Raw genomic sequence first — 23,496 nt, 5'->3', positions numbered from 1 at the left:
ACTGTGAGCCATGAGCTGAGCTCAGCATCTGGTCTTTTTTTTCCCCCAGTTGCTTTTCAGTCCTTTTAACCCTCAAGTCATTCCATTTGGCTTGAGATGGAAGTGCCTGTCCCTCAGGGGGCTCAGGGGAGTGTTGATCCCAGTGTTAAGCACCCCAGCAGGGCAGCAGACCTGATGGGGGAGGGAGGTTAATTCTGCCACATTTAAAGAACAAGCACCTTGAGGAGCTCCTGGGGAAAGCAGCAGAGGTCAATAAGAAGTTCTTAACCTGGAACAGGTTTACCCTACAGTCAGGAAACAATGTGGTGGTCCATAAACAGGAAGGGAAATCCTTCTCCTCAGAGTAGACTTAATTCTATCCGGCAACCCAAAGAGAAAGACGCAGACGCCCAGCAGCTAGAAAACACTAGCTTTATACAGAACTCCCCTGGGGGAGTTGGGGGGAGGGTCAGGTGCCCGTCTCCACCTCCACCACTTCTGCCCAGGTGCTGAAGGCCATGTCCTTATGGATGAGCACCAGGCTGGAGGCGGGGCCTGGCTCCTCAGGTACCACAAAGCACTTGTCCTGGCTCTCAGAAATGGTGACCTCAAAGACATCCCGGGCTGCGGAGACGTCCTGTTCCCCGCCGGTGTCTAGTTCTGGCTCAGTCTGCAACAGTACCACAGTGGGCTCAGTAGCAGTGGGAGGCACACAGGGTGGGCTGGCTGGCGCCCCGGGCTGGTGACTGAGCTGGTGCCGCTTGAGGCTCTGCGGGAGGGTGTAGCCCATGCCACAGGTGGGACAGCGGTAGGGCTTGTCGGCCAGGTGGGATTTGAGGTGGCGCCTCAGCTTGGTAGCCAGCGTGTAAGCCCGGCCACACTGGGGGCACGAGAAGGGCCTCTCTCCCGAGTGCAGACGCTCATGAGCGCGTAGCGTGTGTGGGTCTCGAAGGGCCTTCCCGCACACGGGGCACAAGTAGGCCTCCCCGGTGTGCGAGATCAGATGGCGCCGCAGCTCAGGCAGCTGGGGAAAGGCATCCGCACAGTGCGGGCAGCGGTAAGGACGCTCGCCCGTGTGCAGTCGCAGATGCCCACGCAGGTTGCCCCGCTGACGGAACGCCCGGCCACAGTGCGGGCACAAGAAGGGCTTCTCCCCTGTGTGGAGCCGCATGTGGTTCCGCAGGGAGCCCTGGTTGGCCAAGGGCCGCCCACACACAGGGCACGGGCACGGGGCAGGGGCAGCTGGCACCTGATGGGTCTTGCGATGTAACCGCAGGGAGGGCCGGCGTGCAAAGGCCTTGCCACACTGGTCACAAGCAAAGGGCCTGGCACCTGAATGTACCACCTGGTGCTCTTTGAGGTCTCGCCGGGTGCCATAGGCCTTGTCGCATTGTGGGCAAGGAAAGGGCCGCACCCCGCGGTGGCCCAACATGTGGGCTTTGAAGCTCTCCTCGGAGCTGTAGCTCTTGCCACACTCAGTGCAAAGGAAGGGCTTGTGGCCCGTGTGCACAAATGCGTGCTTCTTCAGGTGGCACAGCTGCAGGAAGGCCTTGCCACACTCCCCACAGCGGTACCGCCGCCTCTGCTTTGGGGAGCTTCCTGCTGGGCCAGGAGGGCTCCGCAAGCGTGCAGGGAAGCCAGGGGGCTGCTGCTCTCCAGCCTGCTGGGCTCCAGGCTCTGAGGTCTTTTCTCTGGGCGGGCACTGACCACAGGGGCCACGTAACTTCCTGACCAGGTAAGCATGCAGCTGGTTGCCCCTGGCAGAAGACGAGCGACTGGCCTCACTGCTCTCTGGGCCCTGCTGGGGAGCAGAGCTGCTCGGAGGCTCAGGTGGCTCCTGTATCTGGGGTGGGTCCTCCTCCCTGCCACCATCCGGAGCGGGCAGACTAAGTGCTTGGCTCTCCTTGGAAAGTTGATCCTGGGTTTGGGGCTTAAGTCCAGGGCTTACTATACTCTCTCCCTCAACGCTGGGGGGTGACTGGTGACCAGGATCTGCAAAACAAGAGTGGGGTACTAGGGTTAGGAGAAACTGTAGCAGGTGGTAGCAGTGGTGTTACCAGGAAATCTTAAGAATATGTGTCTCCTCCTACTCAGCCCCTAACTTCAGCAGGGGCAAGGACACCAATCTCTTCCTTGGAACATGAACCACAGGCTGTGCTTATCTTCATGTCCAGTCTCAGGTGCCTCCTGGGGAAGCACTCTTGGGAACCATGGTGCTCCAAGCCTCCAGAGTCCTAGAGAAGGCTACCCCATTCTCCCTCTAAAGACACACACTTAGGATGAATTAGTCACCATCTCTTCACCTCAGCTCATCTGAAAATAAACAGACCTCCACTCCCACCCCAAGTAAAAGAAACATAAGAAATTGGAAACCTTATACACAGCTTGCTGTCTTCATCAACATGACCTTACTATTCCAGAAAACTTACTCAGGAAGATAAAAGTTGCAAATACTGATACTGTTCATTCTAAGGAAAAGACCCATACTCTGCAACAGAAAGCATCAAAAGACAGGTTATACCCCCAAAACTCTTTGAGCCTCTTGCTTGAAAATTCTACCCTGGGGTCCATGGATCCTCAACAATTATGTCATGACCCTTTATTCAACCCCGTTCAAGCCCTGCCTCCACTCCACACTGAAAGACCCAGGCTTCAAAATGTCAATAAATACTCAGGCTTGACCCTTCCCCTCAGAAAACCTACTAACACTTTAATGTTCTCCTTTATCTCCGTGAACCAAAGCTTTGCTTGTCTTGTCAACAGGGTGTTCTGGGGATAATCTGAGAAACGAACACCTATTTGTCACGTACCTGTCCAAGGTTCTGCTGCATCTTGCCCTGGAGAGTCCACCTCCTGCTGAACACCAGAGTCCACTTCCGTCACCACAGCCATGGCTGCCTCTTCCTCTAGGCTGGGCTCGGTGGGACTCAGGCCCTCGGAGGGAGGCTGGGGCCACAGCAGCAACTCACAGCCCGGCAGTACGACCCGGTACACCTGCAGATGGAGCTTCTCGCTGACCCACACCGGGGCCACGTTCCCCTCACTCTCCAGCCTGCCCCGCTGCACCAAACTGCAAAGCAGAGGAACAGCTAGCTCAGGAGACCCTCTTCAGGTGGCCCTCCCTAAAGCCCCAGCTGCTGGCAGGCCGAGTCCTAAAGACCCCATGCCCTTGGAACACTCACTGCAAAAAACTCACTGGGTGGGGAATTACCGTGGGCTTCTGGTTCTGTCTCATGCCATGACAGAAAGCCTCAAAAAGGACCATCTTCACTACATACTCTCCTGTAACTTACCTGGTCCAGCCTGAACTCTGCTCACAAGCACACACGTCTCCCCATGGGCCTAGTGACACGTCCTGAAATAAACCAATAAGAGTCCTTCTCCCATGTGTTTGGGGGGACCAGGGTTGGGGGTGGGGGAAGGATGTATCCTTTCCTGAGACAGATCTAATATGAAACCCCTGGAAGGTTAATGGTCTCTGGTTCTGCCTTTACGGGACTGTGTTGTCTGATGTTCCATCAAGTAAAGACCAAAAGACTGTCCCCCTCACCTCCCTCCCACTGTGTGGAGAATTACTAAATTGAACACAATACTGCCTTCCAGTGAGGACCAACCAAAAAAAGGAGTAAGAGGTACATCATCTTTTCTTTTTAAGACCTGTTCTGCAACGAAATCCTTGACCTGCACTATCTCAACTACTGCTCCAAATAAAGAAAATTTTCAAATAAAGAAAAAAAATCAAATAAAGAAAAAAACCGGCCATCCCTTTATCTTACAAATCAGTTGAATGAGACCCGTCATTTCACTAGCTAGGTGACAAAGCTGGGATTTGATTCCACGGCTTTTTCACTCTAAACACCTCTGCTCTTGGCTTCCGGCACTCCTCACACCATAAATGTGGCTTTCAGCAACTTTCTGCACCTGCTTCCTTAACTACCACAAGTGAGGGGAAGAGACAGCCCTGGAGCGAAGGGCCAAAACTACGGCCTATCTCTTGAAGTACCCGGGTTCTTCTAACGAACTGAAGAAGGCCCAGAGATGACTGAACCGCTTCCAAAATTTCAGTCAGGGAGAAGACAAGTCCTAGCCTTCAATACCTCCTCCTGCCGTGGTTTCACTTCTTCACCCTTCTGCTCCGAGACAGACTCCTCTTCCAGCGGCCCCCAGAGCAGTCCCGGCTGCAGGGGGGCCCCGACACACCAGACCCCTAAGCGCAGCTCCACGGCGAGTGAAGGGCCAAGGGCCAAGCCCCGGGGCAGGCTCTTTAGAGCAAGGACGGCCCGGGTCGGCCCGGGCGGAAAGTCTTTGAGGCCCCGAGCACAGCCTTGTCCAGAAGGGATCCATCTCGAGTCCGGGCGCGGGTCGGGAGCTGCAGGGAGATGGAGAGGCGGTGAGGGGACGGCCCGAGAGGTCGTGAGGGTGGGGACAGGTGCGAGGGGAAACCGCAGATCCGGTTAGGCCTCGGCAGTCTGAGGGATCTGTAAGGGCTCTACGTGGGCCAATCGGAGGTGTGAGGGGGTTCGAGGACTCGAAAGTCCCCAGAGACTTCTGAGGGCACGGGGAAGGATCCCGGGCTAGGGAAGAAAAGTGCCTGTGGTAGATAGGGAGCTGGCCAGGAAGGGAACGTTAAGTCTATCTAAGGCCAGGGCCGAGGGTCGGAGACACCGCAGGTCACTAACCCAACTGCAGTTTCTCGCCCTCAGAGAGCAGCTCCTCCGACTCCTCCATCCCTCCAGAAAAGCCTCCTTCCGCCGGAAGTGAACGTCTTCTTCTCCGCTCCTCCCGGAAACAGTCATAGGCTTCTAAATTTCCCGTGGGGAAAGAATGCTAAGAGTCAGACTCATGGGTGCACAGATCCGGGAGTTGGGGAATACCGGCGAGGCAAAACTCCGTCCGGGAACATTAAGAACCATAGGATTCCAGAGGACCATCAGGGATTCCAGCGTCAGAAGAGCGGAACTAATTGTTCCAACCACCTTTTTTGGGAGGGACGGGTCGGACACTTATGCTGTCCCCCCTTCGAACCCCTCCACCCCCCACCCCCGTCCCGGCCCTTAGGCCGGCACGTGCAGGAAGTGGGAGGGGATCCTGGAAAGCCATATTTGGACCGGGCAGCGAACCGGAAGTGGGTCGGAGGTGTGGCGGAAGTGGTTGGGGAGTGAGGCGCCCGGGAGGGGGCGGTTCCCGTTCTACCGCGGAGCCGGATGTTTGCCGAGCTTTGACAGGCGTGGCAGAGGGAGCAGTACCCGACCACGGTGAGCTGCAGGGCGTGGGGTCTTCCTGGGTGGTGGGGGGAGAAAAGGAAGGGACTAGACAGGTCGCCGGAAGGGACAGGGTCCGGAGGGGGAAGATCCGAGCAGATCCGAGGGTGGGAGCAGGAGTGGGATGGGGCCTAGAATCCTGGCTTTCCCACTGCAGGGATTCAGCCCCATTCCCGGGTCTGCAGTAACGGGACTGAGTTTCCTTCGCTGCTTTCCTCCTGCACTTCCCAGAGCAGAGTCCAGGTCAGATCGTAGTCATCTAGCAAGCCGATGGGAAGGGGAAGTCTCTTTGATCCGATCTGGCGAAACTCTAAGAAGAAGAAATTTGGGGGAAGTATTCCAGCCTGCCACTAACTAGGCCACGGATTCATCTCTATTTCTTAATCTCTGCAGTGGGTTAATTACACCCAGTAGGGGTTTTATAAACCCTGAAGCTCTGGACAAACGCACTTGTAGTTGCTATTGTGTCGTGGGATTTGCATTTTCGCAATTCTGGGGCCCCAACCAGGAGGGTGATTCCAGTGCCAAAGAGTTGTTATCTGAGCTCTTCGTGAAGATAAAGGGAGAGGCTTTATCTTTTTATGGGCCCTTTCTGAACCTTCAGAATCACATGAGTGACACTCATTTAGAGATGTTTTGAGGAATTGACCTGCATCAAGAGACCACCTTATACAGACATAGATTAAAATTTTGACTCTGCTGTACGACCTACCTAAACAATTTGCTTGTTTTTTCTGGTCCTCACTTTCCTCCAAGAGTAAAATGGACTTAGGAGTAAACCTCACTGGTGCTGTTGTGAAGTTAAAAGATAATTTGTCTACTTTATGGTGCTGCATAGGCCCTCAACAAATACTGGTTCTCTTCTCCATTTAGGAGATGGTTTCATTCATTCAGTCATTCAACAAATGACAGCTTCTATGTGCTGAATAGGTCAGGGAGTCTTAAATGGATTCTCAGAGGGTCTGTGACCCCCTTAAAATTGCATAAAAGATTTCACGTGTGTGCTGGGTTTTCTTAGGGAAAAAACCCACAGATTTCATCAGAATTTCGGAGAAGTCCAGAGGTTAAAAACTCTGCCTAGAAGGATTCTCAAAGGTTTTTGTACAAGTACGTGTTTTACCTATACAGAAGGGAAATACTAATCTCAGAGCAGGGAATATTTTGCACAGAGCAGAACAGGGCTTGTAGGTGTCTGGAGCCTTAGGCGGCCAGGATACTTCATTTCCACCACTTTAAATTAGAATTTCCCCGAGCCAGCTTCCCTCACCTTCCCACTGAGGGAGCCAAACTTCAGGACTCCCAGAGGGAAGCAGCTGTGGGTTGGAGGCCAGTCTGGCTGGGAGATGGAAACAACTGTGATTAGTTTTGCTGGAAAAGGAGGTTATGGAATGGGGGCGGGCGTCAGTTCTGAAGAACAGACAAAGCAGTGGTGGAGTTCCTGGAAAAGAGGTGGAGTTCAAGTCCAACTCCCCGTTAGAGGGTGTCCCTCTCCTCTCACACATACTTCAGCTTGCAGCTGTTCCTTCTAATCCTGTTGTTCGCTTTAGTGCAAGTATTTTAGAATACTGGAGAGTTCTGTTTCTGGGAGGAGCCTATGCTTCTATAGATAGGGAAATTTAAGTCTAGTTAGGAAAAAGACTTACCCAGTATCTTTGCAACTCATTGGCTCATGCAGGACTATAATCCAGTTCTCCACAGACCTCATCCCCTGCCTTTTTCATTGCATCGGGCACCCACGGTGTGCGGAAAGACTTCTTGGGGTAGCTGTGGGCAGGGCGAATGGGCAGTTAGTGCCTGGACAGTGACAGAAGAGAAGGCACCGAGAGAAGGTTCCGGCCTAACGGGGGTTACTGTGAGCTGAATTCCATCCCAGTTACCCAGTGGAGTCCCCTTTTGGGGGACTACTCACAGCCATCTGGCTGAACGAGGGAAGGAGTGATGAATCAGGAGTGGATTCCTCGGCTTAGAGTTGCCTGCATTGGAGGCTTGAAGGGAGTGGGTGAGGTGGGGCGTGGGGCACAGCAGCACTCACTGGGAGAAGTGCGTGCCCAAATAAAAGAGGGTCGTCTTTCTCTGCACTCATGAGGGACTTATGTTTTGGTGGTATGCCGCAGGAGGGAATAAGGATAAGAGGCTGAAGGAAAGGAAGAGAAAGTTTTTTCGGTTTTTGGTTTTTGTATGGCCTTTTGGCTCTTTGGCTGCTTGGCTTTGGCTCAGGAGCTTGGAATGGCTTTTGCCACTGAATCAGCACGGTTGCCCTGGTAACAGGGTGGTTGTTGCTAGGCACAGGGAGCTGGTTTACCATCCAGAGTCCTCAGCTGTGAGGTGGCGTGTGCCGGAGGTTGTCATGTTGCCTCAGAACCCAGAGGTGTTCAGGCTCTGGATCCCAGCTGGCACTTCTCCCCTCTTCTCCCTTCCCGTGCCTGGTCTTGTTTTCACTCTTTATCTGTCCTGCCGATTCTCTGACCATATATGTCATTTTTGGACTCCAGGAATGTAGTGGGCTTACAGCAGCCTCTTCTCTGGGGCTGCACTGAGTGGACTGAATCCAATCCGAGAAGAAGTTCCTCCCCTGGGGCTTCACGCAGCCACATCCTTACTACCAGCCCCAGACCTGGGCAAACCCAGCTTTGGCAGCCGGCTCCTCTCCCTCTCCGTCGGCTCTAGATGCGGGTCTGGTTTTCACCTCCTGTGACTCAGCGCTCTGGAGGCTGTGGGCTTCCCCCTTCCCCATCTGTGCTTCCCCAATCCTTGGGGCAGTGTCTTGACCTTTCCCATCTTGAAACTGGTGTCAGGAGCTCCCTACGTATAGGAGTGGGCTCGGGAACCCCCAGGATGCTGCAGATTGCCTGCTGTGCCTGGCAGGCAGATTCCAGCCCCTGCTTCCTGTTTCTGTCCTGGTGCAGACGAAGCTGGGCACCTCGACCATGGCCTTTCTTCTGGGACTCTGGGGTCTCTGGCCACCTCCTCTTCTCTGGGCCAAAAGTGAGAGGTGCAGTAGCCAGCGCCACAATTAACCTTTTTCATGAAGGGGGTTTGGAACATCCCCGTACACCTTAGATGCTTGCAACATCTCACCTCTGTAACCGTTGGCACCTGGGACGCTTCTGTGCACGATGACCCCTGAGGAGAGGGGCATGGACTTTTCTACCCTCTGCAGCTGGGCCTGCATGACTGTACCAGATGGGTGGTGGGCAGCACAGGGCCTGGCACGGCTCATCCCTAGCCAGCTGGAGGACCTGAGGGCAGGCTCCAAGCTGCGCCATCCAACTGCCCCAGCTGCCTTTTCTGGCAACATGCCTAAACTGTGGAGAATCCAGGGCAACATGGAGCCCTTGGCCAGGATGCGATGCGTTGAGGAACAGGAACAGGGAGGCTGGGGGAGGAATGAGGGAGAGCAGGAGGGCTTGCCGTAGCCCGTACAAGGGAGATGAGGGTGTCCCTGACTTGCCCCCCCCACCCCAGGTTTCTCTTCAGGTTCTGTGGAGTGAAGCTGTGGGGGACAGGCCTGGTCATGGACCCGCTTTCAGAGTTGCAGGATGACCTGACCTTGGATGACACTAGCCAGGCTCTGAACCAGCTGAAGCTCGCCTCCATTGATGAGAAGAACTGGCCCTCGGACGAAATGCCCGACTTTCCTAAGTCAGGTGGGCGCTTCTGGATCTCAGGCGGCCTTCCATGCCTTAGAAGGGGAGACTCCAGGCACCTGGGTGGCTCATTGGGTTAAGCTTCTGCCTTCAGCTCAGGTCATGGTCTCAGGGTCCTGGGATCGAGCCCCACATCGGGATCCCTGCTCAGCGGGGAGCCTGCTTTCCCCCTCTCTCTGCCTGCCTCTCTGCCTACTTGTGATTTCTCTGTCAAATAAAAAACTAAAATATTAAAAAAAAAGAAGGGGAAACTCCCTTCCTATTGAAGGGGGACCCCAGGGGAGCAAGAGGAGGGCAAGCAGAGCAGCCCCAGGGTGGGGCTGGGAGCACAGGTCCCACCGAGGGGAAGCTCAGAGAACACGAGTCTCAGGGAGAACACTGCCATCCCCCGCAGCTCATCCCCTGACTTTGCCGTGTTCCACAGATGACTCCAAAAGCAGCTCCCCGGAACCTGTCACTCACCTGAAGTGGGATGACCCTTACTACGACATCGCCCGGCACCAGATTGTGGAGGTGGCAGGTGAGTACACCCTCAGTGGCACCTTTTACCTCCTGGTCTGCACTCCCAGCCTGAGGAAGCCCGGCCCTCATGCCACAGTGGGAGAGATGGGGCCGGGGTGGGGCCCGGGGACCCTTACTGTGGTCTCACCCCTGACCCTGGGGCTCCTGAGTATAATTTTTTAAAATCACGGACTTGATTGTGATGGCCGCTTGGTCTCTCCCCCAGCAGCCACATCCTGACCTCTGACCCCGCTGTCTCTGTTGGCTGATGGTATGTGGGAGGCAGTGTGGTGGCTTCGTGCCTTGAAGTCAGAGAGCGGTTTGTTTGTAGCTCTGCTGTCTGAGCTCATTTCTTCCTCATGGGGTCGCTGAGAGGATTACAGCAGCCAGTGTCTGTCAGGGCCTATGCAGGAGTCAGAACATAATGGGCCCTGAATAAGTTGCTAGGAACCTCCCTTTCCTTTGCCCTGATGTCCACTTTTCCACCCTGTCAGTTACTGGGGATCAGGGAGGTACTGGTTCCTTTAGGTGAAAAACCTACCTCCAAGGAAGTCTGGAACAGCAGAGCCTCCTTCCAGAAGTAAGAGGCCCCATGACCCCCTGGAAGCATCAGGTTTCTGGCAGATGTGCTACTGTGCTGAGCATGGGTATGGAGCTCCCCTTGGGGCTTGGCCTCAGTGAGCTCCCACTTTCTTGTTCGTAACACAGAATGCAGAGGAGGGGAGGTAGCAAGGATGTTGGTGACTGATTTCTGCCCTTAGGGTCCTACTACTACTAGAAGAGGAAAGCAGAGTGGTAGGATTCTTTGTCTTTTCCCTAATGGTTGTCTGTCCTCACTGGTGAGGACAGGCAACGGTAAGCCACAGCATGGCCTTGCTCTGAGGCATTGGGGCAGGCAGAGGAAGCCAGGCAGCACATGGCCTGGAGCCTAGTGGCACGGGCTAAGGGGGCCCTGCAGGCATCTGGCCATAGGGAAGCCACCGGGAGCTCTAGCTCTTCTGAATGCCAGGCTCCAAGAGTGATGGGGCCATTGAAAGAGTCGCCCCTCGTGTCAGCAGTGTTTCTGTGGCATTTGTGTTCCTGCTGCCTGCCCTGGCCTGAGTTGGAGGCCTCAGCTATGGCTTCTTTCACTGCTGCAGAAGCAAGGTTGAGAGTTCTTTCCCAGCCTGGTCCTCACCTGGGGACAGGAGAGTCACCTGAATGTTTCAGAAGGTTTCTCTCACTTCCTTAAATGGACCTGCCTGGGACATGGGGGTGGGTATCTGATGAGATATAACATAGTTTCTATCCTCCCGGCTGGTGCGGCCAAGACACCAGACAGAGCAGGGGGGACCCGCCTCCAGCCAGGCCCTGGGTGACCACTTTGCTGTGGCATGTTTCTGTTTCCCCAGGATGTGATGAGCCTGAGGGGGCCCAGCCAGGTAGGTGTGTTCCTGGCTCTCTGTGCTTGGCCTCTGGGCTGTGGATCAAGAAGGGCTCTTGGTAGAGGCTGGGAGGGGGGGGCGGTGGTGTGGCCGCGTAATTACAGCCCCACTCCCGGGAGCTAGGAGCTGGTGGTACCTGGGAGCCGGAAATAGCAAAGGGTTTTTATAGGAGGTTTGACAGGGGGTGCCATGTGGGGACACCTCCAGAGCCCATAGGGAAAGGGGCTCCTGGGGATGGAGAGGCCATGTCCTGTGGGGAGAGGCTGGCCTTAGCACTGGCTCAGGGCCCCTATGGTGGGGGTGTCCCCATGGCTGTGTCTCTCTGATTGCTGAGAAGAGTTTGGATGTCATTTGGCGAGACTATGGTGATGTCCTTCTTGGGAGGCCAGTTTCCCAGCATTAGAAACTGGAGAAAGAGCCCATCTTGGATTGGAGGGCGGGTGTGGGGCGACGTCCCCAACTCGTGTGTAGCCTGCGTCCTCCATGCTGATGGTAGCTGTCCGGCTCCACCGTCAGATTTGACTCAGCCCAAGTGGGTTCTTTCCAGTGGTGTGCTGGCAAACGTTTAACAGTTCGCTCTCCGGAAAGGGGAAAAAAGAGGGCTGTTATTTATTGGTAGCATTTGTAATTTCTACCACGCCAGATTCCGAGCACCAACCTGACGTCAGCTGGCTGCAGTATCCCAACCACTGAACAGTTTGACGAATGTGGGAGCCGGCCCCAGCTCCCCAGCTCCCACCTCCCACCCCCTGGGCCCGCGCTGCAGGTTGTGGGCAGCCGGTGGCTGGTCCAGCGGTTCTCAGCCTGCCTGCTGGAGGACGGTGCTGTTGCTGATTAACCCCCAGGCTGGCCCGGAGCGGTCCTGATTGGTATCCGGGGAATGCAGAGGCTCCCTGCTCGGGCAGCTTGCTCTTTTCCTGGTGCTTTCCACAAGTGCCGCGTCTTCTCATCCAGCCCTTGCCCCCAGTGCCCTGGAGACAGCCGGGCGCCCAGCTCTTCTCCTCTTAGGCCGTTCTCTCCTGAGGTCAGGAGGGAAGGTCCTTTTCACACTTGCTTTGCATAGCGACATATTTGCCCTGTGTGCTGGCAGGTGCCAAACCACCCAAGAACTTGAGCAACGGGACTCCACTCCAGGGAGGGGAGGACGGCGGCTAGGCCCTGGGGTCACCTGCGTCTTGTTCCTTGCTTGTCTGAGAGTCTTGCCGTCCAGCACCTTACTGATCACCCTTTTTGCCCCCATCTGCATCTGACAGAATCCAGCAGGCACTTTTAAGCCCTGTGGTCAGCCTGGAGGACTCAGTGAGGAAAAACATACATTACTTCAGTCAGGGAGCAGACAGTCCAGTGAAGGGGTTCTTAGAACTGGTCAGAGTCCTCTTTGAGAACATGAGTGAGGTGGACCTCTTCTCTTAGGGTATGTGTGCGTCGTACTTTTCATTGATCATCATGACCTTGGTGGAGTCCCGGTTGAGAAAGGAAAGTTTCCCGTTTATGAGGTGTCAAGGCCAGCTGAGCAAGCCTCGGGCCCCTGGCCCCTCACCTCAATTGCTTGTTTAACCGGTTACCAGCTCTTTAAATTCCACAGCCCTGTGAGCTCGGACTTCCTGTCCTGGCTAAGCCCTTAAACCTGCCAGCCTGTGAGGGCTGCCTCTGTGTTGGGGGAAGGATAAAAAGAATCTTTTGGAATGCCCCTTGCTCCTCCCTGCATTTTCCCCCTCATTCTGGGTCTTTCCTCCACTGAGAGGGGAGTAGGAAGATGTCCCTCCCCTCACAGGCTCATGGCAGAAGGCCCAGGGGTTTCTGAGGTTCCAGATTATGCATGAGGCTGGCTTGACCAGACTGACCCTTTGCCCCTCCTTCACCGGTCTGCTCCTTCTCCAGTCAGGGCCTGCGGGAAGAGCTCAGAACAGGCCTGAGAGCCACCCCCACTCGGCTGGAGGGAACCCGGCAGCTCAGGATCTAGGCGAGGGTGTGACGGAAAGCAGGTGGCATCTGGTTCTTCAAAACCGACTGTTTGCTGGATCCAGCTGCACCTTCTCGGGCGGCTTGCAGAGGCTTCTCTGCTCCTAAGTCTGGAGAACCTCTGTGACAGGCTTTGGGAAACTATCTAAAGCGGTCTTGTAACCTAGATATCATGGTGAGCAAACCCTGAAATAGAACCAGGCGTGCATTGTAATGCTGACCGCTGACTTTGTGTAGGCTTCCAGCACAGATGTTTCTCGAATACCTGCCACAGGCTGGCCTCGGGACCAGCACTAGAATTTCTGAGATGGGTGAGACATGATCCCTGCTCATAAGCCAGTGTAGGGGACAGGCACATAAACAATTCTGCAGAAGAGTCCAAGTGTCACAACAGAGATGGGAGCCCTGAAAACGTTTCAGCTAAACTGTCTGGGGAAAGGAAGGAGGAGCGGACACAGGCTTCTGGGAGGAGATCATGCCTGGAATGAGTCTTAAGGGTTCCGAGGAGTTAGTCTGGAGAAGGGTTGCGGAATTGTCTTGAGAAGTTCTGTCTGGCAAGAGAAACAGCAGAGGCCCTAAAGCTGCCTGGTGTGGACTGGGTTGCAGGCACATCAGTGTTGGAAGTGTGCATGGTGTCGAGCCTGGAGAGTCCTGCAAGTCATTCCAAAGAACATCTACAGGGTGGTGGGGGTGGGGGCAGATTGTTTATCTGGGGTGGAGTTCAGGAGGAAAGGAGGATTCAAGGCAGGACAGTTGCGGGCACGTAGGGCAGGGAAGTGTTCGTCATTCTCCAAAGCTAGAAGTTGGGGCAGCTTTCAGATGGAGGAGCAGAGCCTCTCCCTAGGCTTGGGGTATTTTGGGTGGAGATGGACTGGTTGGAGGGGCTGATCTAGAGGTTGGATAGGGTAGTCAGACTGCTGGCAGTGAGGTGCTGAATCAGGCCATTGCACCAAGCCATGCAGCCAGCGGGGCCTGGGGCCATGCTGCCCACATTCCAGAAGCCTCCTTCAGCCCCTCTGATGAGTCCTGCCTCAGCCCTGCAGAAAAGGGTCAGAGCCTTGGCAACCGCTTTGGAAAAGTACTGACTCCTGGGTTAAGTCACTGACCGAGAAGAAGCATCATGGTTTACTAAATATGGAGAAGGACACTCAGCAAGGCTTTGGTGGGAGGGGTGGTCCTTAGTCCGCAGAGGTGGGTGGAGAACACAGTCCATGCATTTCATGTGTTGTATAAGTATTTTCATTTGCCTCTGAAGCAATGGCAGTTAGGCAGTTGTGGTTTGGTGTCCCTGGAGAGGCGTGAAGGTAAAGAGGCAGGGAGGGTTCTTGGGACACGGAGTGGGGACCAAGCCTTGTCCTTATCGAGCTTTGTTTGGTGTCCCTGATCTGTGATGACCCTGGAAGAGCATCTCACCTTGGAGGGCAGTAGCTCCCCAGCTTCCCAACAAAGCCAGATGATCAGATCATCAAATAGTGACCAGTTTTAGATGAACACCCCTGAGCGATTACAGCCAAACAAGCATTTTTCCAAAGCATTACAAATGCCTCTGAATTCCATTTTCTATTGAATATCCTTAATGAGAAAGGATATGATTTTTAGAAATGTCCAGAAGTCAGAGCCAAGTGTGGTTATTATAATCTTAGTAATAAAATCAGGAAGTGCTGCTAGTGGTCAAAAATGAGACCGGTGTCATTACTCCCATGTTCTCCATGGCCTTGGACTTGATGAGAAGGCAGCCTCAAGACGCTTTCCAAATGCATGCTGCTGAGAGGGGATGCTTCTGGAACAATCATGGGCTTTTAAGATGACTGTTTGGCAAGGTCACAATTGCTTGGGTGGGTGTGACTTTCAATTTTTTTTAGTTAACCATTTTAAACTGTGCAGTCGGTGCTATTTCGGACCTTCACAGTGGGGTGCAGCCACCTCTGTCTAGTCACACAGCTTCATCCCTACCCACGCCAGGTCCCATAACCAGAAACAACCAGTCCGTAACCTCCCTCCTCCCAGCAACTCGCAGCCACGGATGTGCTGTGAATTTGCCTATTCTAGATAACTCCCATAAATGGAGTCATACAATAGGTAGCCTTTGGGGTCTGGCTCCTTTCACTTAGCTCACTTAGCATCCTGTTCTCAGGGTCCATTCACAATGTAGGATGGATCAGTACTTCATCCTTTTTTGTGGCCAACCCACATCCCTTTTGCATGGATATACCACATTTCCTTGAGCCATTCACGCATTGATGGGCGTGTGGGTGTTTCGGCCGGGTGGGACTTTGAGTTAACGATATTTTTTTAGACCCCAGCTCAGTAGCCCTGAGAGCAGCCTCTCCCTCTTTCTTCAGCGACACATGCCTGAGTGCAGACCGCTGCCCAGGCTGTGTGTCGGCCGCTCTGGCCCCTCTACCACGTGGCTCGGGTCTCCGGGCCTGGCACCCTGAGCTCCTCGCCCCGCTTCTCTCCGTTGATCTTCCACTCACCGCTCAACTTTCTCTGCACCTAGGAGACGACAAGTATGGGCGGAAGATCATTGTGTTCAGTGCCTGCCGGATGCCCCCGAGCCACCAGCTGGACCACAGCAAACTCTTGGGGTGAGTTCCCGCAGGGATGGTGGTGGGACAGGTGACCAGACCCCCTCCCACCATTGCCTGATGCCCAGTGGTACCCAGAGGTACCAAGCTGCCTCCCTCCACGCCTCTCCTCTCGCCCCAAGGGAGCTCTTCTTTACATTTTGGGGAGAGCACCGGGCTAGGTGTCCGACCCGTTTCTAGTCCGGGAAACTGCATCCTTGGCAGGTGTCTTCATCCCTCACTGAGGGCGTCAAAATGCAGCCCTCCTTCCTTGCAGGGTGGAGAGAGTGCCCACAAACACGCTTGGAAAAGTAAAATACTGTCCCCCGGTGCGGGCTGGTGGGGATGATGTGTCGCTTGTGCTGTGCTTACAGTTCATCGTTTACATGAATGATTTGGGGGTTTTTGTGCCAAGTTTGGTGCCAGTGGCCTCTGTACCTGTCTGGGTCCTGTTGGTAAATACATGTACTAGCTCTGGCTGGTCTAGAAATAACTGCCAGTCTGAAAGCTGATTGAAAGCAGGAGTTTGACAGACCTGTTCTTTCCTAATTTTTTTTTTTTTAAGATTTTATCTATTTCACAGAGAGAGAGAAAGGGGAGGAGCAGAGGGAGAGGGATAAGCAGACTCTGTGCTGAGCGCAGGGCGTGCCATGGGACTCGATCTCACGACCCTGAGATCTCAATCTCACAACCCTGAGATCATGACCTGAGCCGAAACCAAGAGTCAGAGTCTTAACTAACTGCACCGCCCAGGTGCACCTGCCAGACCCTGCTCTGATGAACATTCATTACTGAGCCGCAGCGGGCTGCCGGCTCGTGCCCGACCTCCATGGAGGCAGAGCCCTAGCCGACTCCTCCTGAGGCCCCTTTGTGTGTGTGCAGTTAGCGTGTTGCACGTCTTTCCTCGTCTCTTCAAAGCACTCCCCGAAACTGAAGGTGGCTGCGCTGCCCGTACCAGCTCTTCGGGATCCTGAATGGTTGTGTGTGAGTGTGCGTGGGTGTGTGGGTGTGGGCGGGGTGGGGAAGGGTCAGGGACAGTCTGTGTGTGGGGGGGTGTGGGTGTGTGTGGATGGTGGTGGTGTGTGTGTAGGGGTGAGGAGGGGTCAGGGACAGACTGTGTGTGGAACAGAGTAGGGGTGGGAGGGGAGGGGTCAGGGACAGGCCAGGGGTGCGGCTGCAGAAGGGGAAGGGCCTGAGTGCAGAGTCCACAGCTTGATGAGCCAGGCCTGAGGCTCTCCAGCCTTGTGGGAGTTTTCTGTCAGGCCTCTGGAGCCCTTCTCTTGTCGCCCCCCAGCCAGGCAGGCAGAGCCTTGTTGAGGCCCATCACATGGCCCAGCCAGGAACAGGCCAGGGAGCTCAGCCTGAGGGTGGCTGAGGCACACACCCTACCCTTCGGTTTAGCGTACAGCGACTGAGTTGGCAGGTGACAGACTCCTGGCCAGATAATAGTCGGAGGAAGTCAGCAGCACCCAGGTTTCAGGAGAGCGCTTGCTGAGTCCGCTCCACTCTTCCTCTGACTTCTGGAAGCCCTCCGCCATCCGTCCTGTCTGTCCCCCCCATCCCTTCCTAGAGGGGGTCTTCCTGACCTCCCTCCCCAGCCTGCAGGGCAGCACTTTCCTCGCGGGTCAGTCTCATTATTGCAGCTGAGGCCTTTCCCGGCCGTCCAGCCACATCTGGGGGTTGGAAGAGAAAGTGCCCGAAGCTTGGATTCAGAAGACCAGTTAAGCTTCACTCTGCCTCTTACCAGCTGTGTGTTTGGGGGCAGTTCTCTTCTGAATCCTATAAAAATAAGATTTGTGTCCACCTCACGGGGTTGTCGTGGGCATTTGGTAAGATAAGATGCATGAAATGCCGTTGTATACATTTGTAAAGTACTACAGATTTCAAGGATTTAAAAAAATGTAAGTAGCTTTAAAGAAAAAATACAGACAATGATAAATAAAATCTCCCGTGAACCTAGCACCCGGAGAGAAAACTGCAGTTAATATTTTCGTGTATTCACCTATTTTTTTTCTATAATGTAAATAGATCTTTTTGTAGTCATCTCTATTCCCCATAACGTTACCTTCTGAGCACTAAACACACTTCCAAGACATCTTTTAAAAACATGTTATCGGCGTACCACTTGACGAATTTTAAGAAACTGAATACACCCGTCCACACCCACAGACTTCCCTTTGTTCTTCTAGCCGGTTCCTCAGAGGGTAGGCACTCTCTTGACACCTGACTTCACAGATTGCTTCTGTCTGCAGAAACATCCCGAGAGGTGTCCTATTTCTAGATGGCCTGTAATTTATTTAACCAATTCCCTGTTCCTGAACAGTTAGCTTGCTGCTCAAAAAATGTTTTTCCATTGTAAAACAGGCTGCTGTGAACAGCCTTCTACCAAAACAGTTCTGCTCCTTTCTTTTTTTTTTTTTTTTAAAGATTTTATTTATTTATCAGAGAGAGAGAGGGAGAGAGCGAGCACAGGCAGACAGAATGGCAGGCAGAGGCAGAGGGAGAAGCAGGCTCCCCGCCGAGCAAGGAGCCTGATGTGGGACTCGGTCCCAGGACGCCGGGATCATGACCTGAGCCGAAGGCAGCTGCTTAACCAACTGAGCCACCCAGGCGTCCCAGTTCTGCTCCTTTCTGATTGTTCTTTAGGATGACTTCCTGGACATATTTTTACCAGGTCAAAGAGCATGGACTTTTTTTTAGCTTCTGATAAACATTACTTTATTGCCCTCCAAAAGGTCATAACATCCAGCAAAGGATGACTGTATTGTCACTGCAGTTTTTGCTGTCTTGTAGTTGCAGAATGCTGTCTTTTTATGTCATAGCCCTTTGTAAGCTTGGAGTTTTCAGTGTGCCCAGGGCTCGGTTACCGTGGAGCAGTAATAATCCAGCTTTAACGCTGCGCATGCCTGCCTGTGTGGTCAGGTCAGCAGGATGAACTTAGAGTTCAGCTCCAGGCTCCAGAGCAAGCTGGGTGACTCTGATTTAGCATTTAACCTCCCTGAGCCTCACTGGCCTCACGTTTAAGGAGGGGATAATCAGCCCCAGCTGTTATGAGGGAGGCGCGAGATGATGTATGTGGAGTGCTTGGCAGACACTAAAAGATAAGATATTGATGCATGGTGACTGTCATCATCATGATCGCCTCGGGACGGTCCCATAGGGAGTGTTCCTCCCATTTTTCTGCAGGGTGTGCGAGAGGGCCCCAGCTCCAGTCCTGGTCTCCTGGTTTCTGGCCGGGGCTGCTGTTCTCATTCTTCCTCCTCCGCCCAGCCCAGCCGCCACCCGGAACCGCCTCCGCACAGTGGAGCGGGTGATTCCGCAGCCAGAACAGGCAGTGCAGGAGAGGGGCTCGTGGGGAGGTGGAGGATGGACACAGGGGACGCTTGCGGTGCCAGGCTGTGCCTCCAGGGGCCCCCCCGAATCGAGGCTAGGCCTGAGTGGGGCTTGGCTCTTGTAGGTACCTGAAGCACACACTGGACCAGTACGTGGAGAGTGACTATACGCTGCTCTACCTGCACCACGGCCTGACCAGCGACAACAAGCCCTCGCTCAGCTGGCTCCGGGACGCCTACCGCGAGTTTGACCGCAAGTGGGTTGGGGCCCGGGGGCAAATGGCTGTGGACCGCTGCCCTCTGCCTGCTCAGGATCTTATTCCATGTGGCGGGGAGGTGGGGAAGGAAGCAGGTCCCCCCTCCCCCCACCCCACCCCTCCCCCCACCCTAGGTAAAAGCAAAGAACCTGAATTTGGAACCTCCTGGGCTTAAATCCCAGTCTCTGTACTTCCTTGGTGTGACCTCTCTTGAGTCTCTGTTTCCTGGTCTGTAAAATGGGACAACCACGGCACTTACCTCTCAGGCCTTCCCTGAGTACGCAGATCAGAAAGTGCACCCAAAGAACCTGGCTCTGAGCCTCCCCACCACACCCGCTGCTGAGTTCCTGGTGTCTCTCTGCAGGTACAAGAAGAACATTAAGGCCCTGTACATCGTGCACCCCACCATGTTCATCAAGACCCTGCTCATCCTCTTTAAGCCCATCATTAGGTGAGGAGGCTGATCGGGAGGACAGTGGCCTCCCCGTGCTTCCCTTGGAGCTCTGAACCAGACCCCCGAGGCAGCCAGTCCTTCTGGGGACAGGCCTTCATGGGGCCCAGCTGTGTCTGATTTCCGGGGGGGGCTGCTGAGGGGGAGGTGGAAGCCTGCCGAAATGGGCCCACCGGTGCCTCCCCATGCCCTTTATTCTGCCTGCAGCTTCAAGTTCGGGCAGAAGATCTTCTATGTCAATTACCTGAGCGAGCTGAGCGAGCACGTGAAGCTGGAGCAACTGGGAATCCCTCGCCAAGTGCTCAAGTGAGGCGGGGGCGGGGGCCTCAAGTGTGTGCCAGGCTCGCAGGGGCCGGGGGACATGCCAGCCAAGGGGGAGGTAGCTTCGAGCAGCCCCGGATGAGCAGAGGAGGTGAAGGTAGTGACAAAGAGCCCGCGCAGGGGTCGGAGAGTGCGGGTTCAGGTCCCCCTTCTGTCCCTTAAAGAGCTCTGTGACTGCAGCCCCTCAGCCCTGCCTGGCTCGGTCGTGTGTCGTGCAGGGCTGCCAGGCGGCCTGGGTGAAGTGACCCTCGGCTGCGCCTGACGAACGAGGGTTGCCAACGTGACCGCAAAGTCAGGTCGGCGGCCTGACCCTCCCATCTGCCTCCCCAAGGTATGACGACTTCCTCAAATCCACACAGAAGAGCCCTGCCACCGCCCCCAAGCCCATGCCGCCACGGCCCCCTCTGCCCAACCAGCAGTTCGGGGTCTCGCTGCAGCAGTGAGTAGGGGAGAGGCGGGCAGGCCTGGCCAGTGGGGGCCGCAGAGGGCAGCAGACCCCGCTCACTGCCCCTGTTCCCAACAGCCTCCAGGAGAAGAACCCAGAGCAGGAGCCCATTCCGCTTGTGCTCCGGGAGACGGTTGCCCACCTGCAGGCCCACGGTGAGTGCCAAGGCCACTCACTGGCCACAGGGCCTCCAGGACCTGCCCCTTCCCCTTCAGCCCTGACCCCTGGCCCCTCCTCAGCTTGGCCTCCCAGTCCCCTCGGGAAGCTGCAGGTGCACCGGCGCCTGCACCGACCCTGCCTGGAGCTCTGAGACTGAGCGGGTCCAGGCGTCTACACCCTGCCCCAGAGCCTAGACTCACCAGGGCCCCACTATTCCCCAGCTCTCACCACTGAGGGGATTTTCCGGAGGTCGGCCAACACCCAGGTGGTGCGGGAAGTACAGCAGAAGTACAACATGGGTGAGTGGTCGGGGGCTGTGCCCGGGGTCGCAGGGCCAGTACGGATCCTGGGGGGGCTGGTGAGCTGGGGACCTCTATGTGACTGTGAAGGGGCCTCTTTGCTTTCTGCTCCCCTGTGAGCAAGGGCCCCATGTTCTGTTCCTGCTCGACATTCTGTGGCGTTTGGCCCGACTGCAGGGGTCCTGCTCCTGCCTGGCTGTCCCAGGCCTGCTGCCTCATCTGTCAGGCTTCCAGGAGTCACTGTAGTGCATGCTAGGGGGCCCGGTTCTACCTGGTCCCCTCGTCACAGAGCGAGAGGGAAGGTCTATGGGAGAGGAGGCTCCACAGTGGGGTGGGGGGTGCTGCACAGTGGGCGCTACTTAGCCTCCAGGCTAGGCCCACTCCCCACCCCCCACCCCGCCCTAGGGCTGCCAGTGGACTTCGACCAGTACAATGATCTGCACCTGCCCGCCGTCATCATCAAGACCTTCCTCCGGGAGCTTCCTGAGCCCCTGCTCACCTTTGACCTGTACCCCCACGTCGTGGGCTTCCTCAGTGAGTGCCCCCGCCCTTCCTTCCCCCGCTCTGTGCTGTTTCTGCTGGGTTGGGGTCAGGCCTGGAGTCAGAGCAGGCAGGTTTGGTTTGTCCGCCAAGAAAAGGCTGGGGGGATCTCGGCTCTGGCTCGTGTCCCCAGTTGCTGTGACCCGGGCCCTGGTTCCTTTCAGACATTGATGAGAGCCAGAGAGTGGAGGCGACACTGCAGGCACTCCGGGCGCTGCCTGAGGAGAACTACCAGGTGCTTCGTTTCCTCGTTGCCTTCCTGGTGCAGGTGAGACCAGGGTCTCTGAGGTCTGCCCGGAGGAGGGCGGGAGAAGAAACCACCAGCCCACCGCTCCTGGTCATGGGAAGCAGGGTCCGTGGCTTCCTGCTGGAGCACCCCAATTCCCTCCACAGATTTCTGCCCACTGTGACCAGAACAAGATGACCAACACTAACCTGGCTGTTGTCTTCGGCCCTAACCTGCTGTGGGCCAAGGATGCTGCCATCACCCTCAAAGCCATTAATCCCATCAACACGTTCACCAAGTTCCTTCTGGATCACCACGGGGAGTTGTTCCCCAGCCCTGACTCCAGGGGCCTCTGAGCTCTGCCCTGCTGCCCCTTCTCGGAGAGCCCCAAGGGGACTCTTCCTCCTGGCTTCAGCCTTACGGGAGCATGGGGCTCCTGCCCAGGAAGGGGCCGTGAGGCCCTGGGAGCTGGAAGCTGGGGCCAGCCAACCGGGCAGCTCTTCCTCCCACTCTGTCCAGCCCGCCTCACCAGCCCCGGAGGCCGCGCTGTAACTACGGGACATTATTCTTTGCCTTATACTTCTCACTGCCTCCTTGGATCCCTGGCTCCTAGCCAGGCTCTGCAGCGCTGCCCTTGGCTCTTCCAGCGGGAAGACGACTGGCCCCAGCAACTGCTTCCCTTTCTCCTGCCTCTCTTCTCCTGGCTACTGCGGAGGCCTAAATCACTGCCAGCTGGGCTGGTAGCTGGGCCTGGTCCTCCCCTTCTGGCCGCTGGGGAATAAGCAGCTGAGCTGGGCTGGCTTGGGCCTGCCCTACCGAGGCACCTCCCTGCCTGGGTGAAGGCCTGTGTGCGACCACCTGCTCCTGTCCTCCCCTCTAGAGGTTCAGCCTTGGGTGTTGACACGGCTAAGGACTGGCAAGGCCGCAGTCTGCTTCCTGCTTCTGCCTGCTTCTCTTGCACACATCCTGGGTCAGCCCTGCTCAAGTGATACTGCCCCCAGGATGTCCCAGCCCCCTGGTTCTGCCAGGACTGGCAGCTTGGATGATAGGGTTGAGCCCAGCATCCATTTGAAACAGTCACTCCATTCCTGCCCAAAAGCCCCCGGTGTCTGGTTGGGCCAGTGACAGTCTCAGCCCCCCATGCCTTGCCTCCCCTCTCTTCCCACTTCCACAGATCCTCAGCCTAATTGTGGACAGGTCTGTGGTGGGGTCACAGGTCACACTGGTCCCTGCTCTGGCTGGAAGCGACTCAGTGCCTCAGGACCTGTGGCTTCTTCCTCCAGCTAGTGACTCGAGAGGCTGAGCAGAGACCTTGCTAATTAAGTTAACCCCTGCTGGGGGAGTTCTAGCAACGTCCCCCAGGGTCTCCGGGCCCCAGGACCCTGTCATCTTTCAGAAAACCCGGACCTGGATGATTGGTACTTCTCATTCCCACTGTGTTCCTTAGAATTACACACCTTCCTGGTGAACGCTGGGGACCCCACTTCCTGCAGCCTTGTCCCCTGGCAGCAGAGGGAAGTACCTGCACAGTGGCCCTGCCCCCCTAGCCTTGGCCAGAGCCTGTACTGTGGGGGCCCTCATGGACCGGACCAGCCCCATCTGCACTGTGGGCGTGGCCTGGGTCTTGACCTCACTGGGTTCTCCCCCCAGGACCGTAGTACGTCAGGACTCCCCTGGGCCTGGAGTAGCTGCTGGTTCTGTGCGGCTCCCTGCGTCTGTGGCCTGAGTCAGGCTTCTGCTTTCTGTCCTCCTCTGTCTATCAGGTGTTCTGCACAGCCCCATTTACTGGGGAGCCTCGTAGATCTCTCTGGTCTTTCTCGTGACCCCTGTTCCACTGGTCTTACCCGGGGAAGGGGGAGAGTACTGTGAATCAAGTGTTCACATTCACACTTAGTAACTTCTAGGCACCAATCATGTATTTCACCTTTGCACTTTTTGTATTTCAATAAAAAAGGATGATGGAACACTGCCCACCTGAAGTTAGGGAGCATGCCCGGAGGCTCAGAACGGCGGGAGGTGTGTGGTTGTGGAAGCCGAGCAGGTGGGGCCTCCAGAAGTCCCCTCTGCGGTCCACCGGACCCCATCCGTCCTTGTCTTGTTCCCTTGGGAGTGGGTATGAAGCTGC

The 23,496-nt window shown here is 55.7% G+C and overlaps 2 protein-coding genes across 3 annotated transcripts; one reads left to right on the top strand and one right to left on the bottom strand.

Annotated features, from left to right (window-relative positions):
* Positions 1 to 397: 397 nt before the first annotated feature.
* ZNF408 (zinc finger protein 408) lies at positions 398 to 5,034 on the bottom strand. Its single transcript, XM_032360503.1, has 5 exons — positions 4,659 to 5,034; positions 4,077 to 4,348; positions 3,273 to 3,334; positions 2,790 to 3,049; positions 398 to 1,971 (listed from the first exon to the last, which is right to left on the bottom strand). Exons 1-5 carry the CDS (start codon positions 4,705 to 4,707, stop codon positions 449 to 451), a joined length of 2,166 nt encoding a protein of 721 aa, XP_032216394.1. The 5' UTR covers positions 4,708 to 5,034; the 3' UTR covers positions 398 to 448.
* Positions 5,035 to 5,112: 78 nt separating this feature from the next.
* On the top strand, positions 5,113 to 23,338 carry ARHGAP1 (Rho GTPase activating protein 1). Of its 2 annotated transcripts, XM_032360505.1 has the most exons (14): positions 5,113 to 5,234; positions 8,706 to 8,887; positions 9,312 to 9,407; positions 10,780 to 10,809; positions 15,275 to 15,362; positions 18,799 to 18,930; positions 19,295 to 19,381; positions 19,589 to 19,687; positions 20,034 to 20,141; positions 20,226 to 20,302; positions 20,528 to 20,605; positions 21,011 to 21,139; positions 21,310 to 21,413; positions 21,539 to 23,338. In XM_032360505.1, exons 2-14 carry the CDS (start codon positions 8,755 to 8,757, stop codon positions 21,725 to 21,727), a joined length of 1,350 nt encoding a protein of 449 aa, XP_032216396.1. In that variant the 5' UTR covers positions 5,113 to 5,234; positions 8,706 to 8,754; the 3' UTR covers positions 21,728 to 23,338. The 2 variants fall into 2 exon arrangements, with proteins under 2 accessions (XP_032216396.1, XP_032216397.1); XM_032360506.1 differs by lacking the exon at positions 10,780 to 10,809 and having other exon boundaries at positions 5,114 to 5,234.
* Positions 23,339 to 23,496: the final 158 nt, after the last annotated feature.

Source organism: Mustela erminea, chromosome 9 (genome assembly GCF_009829155.1).
Source record: "Mustela erminea isolate mMusErm1 chromosome 9, mMusErm1.Pri, whole genome shotgun sequence".
NCBI lineage: Eukaryota > Metazoa > Chordata > Mammalia > Carnivora > Mustelidae > Mustela > Mustela erminea.
The sequence above is the reverse complement of the archived record's forward strand: the minus strand, read 5'-3'. Positions and strand labels throughout refer to the sequence as shown.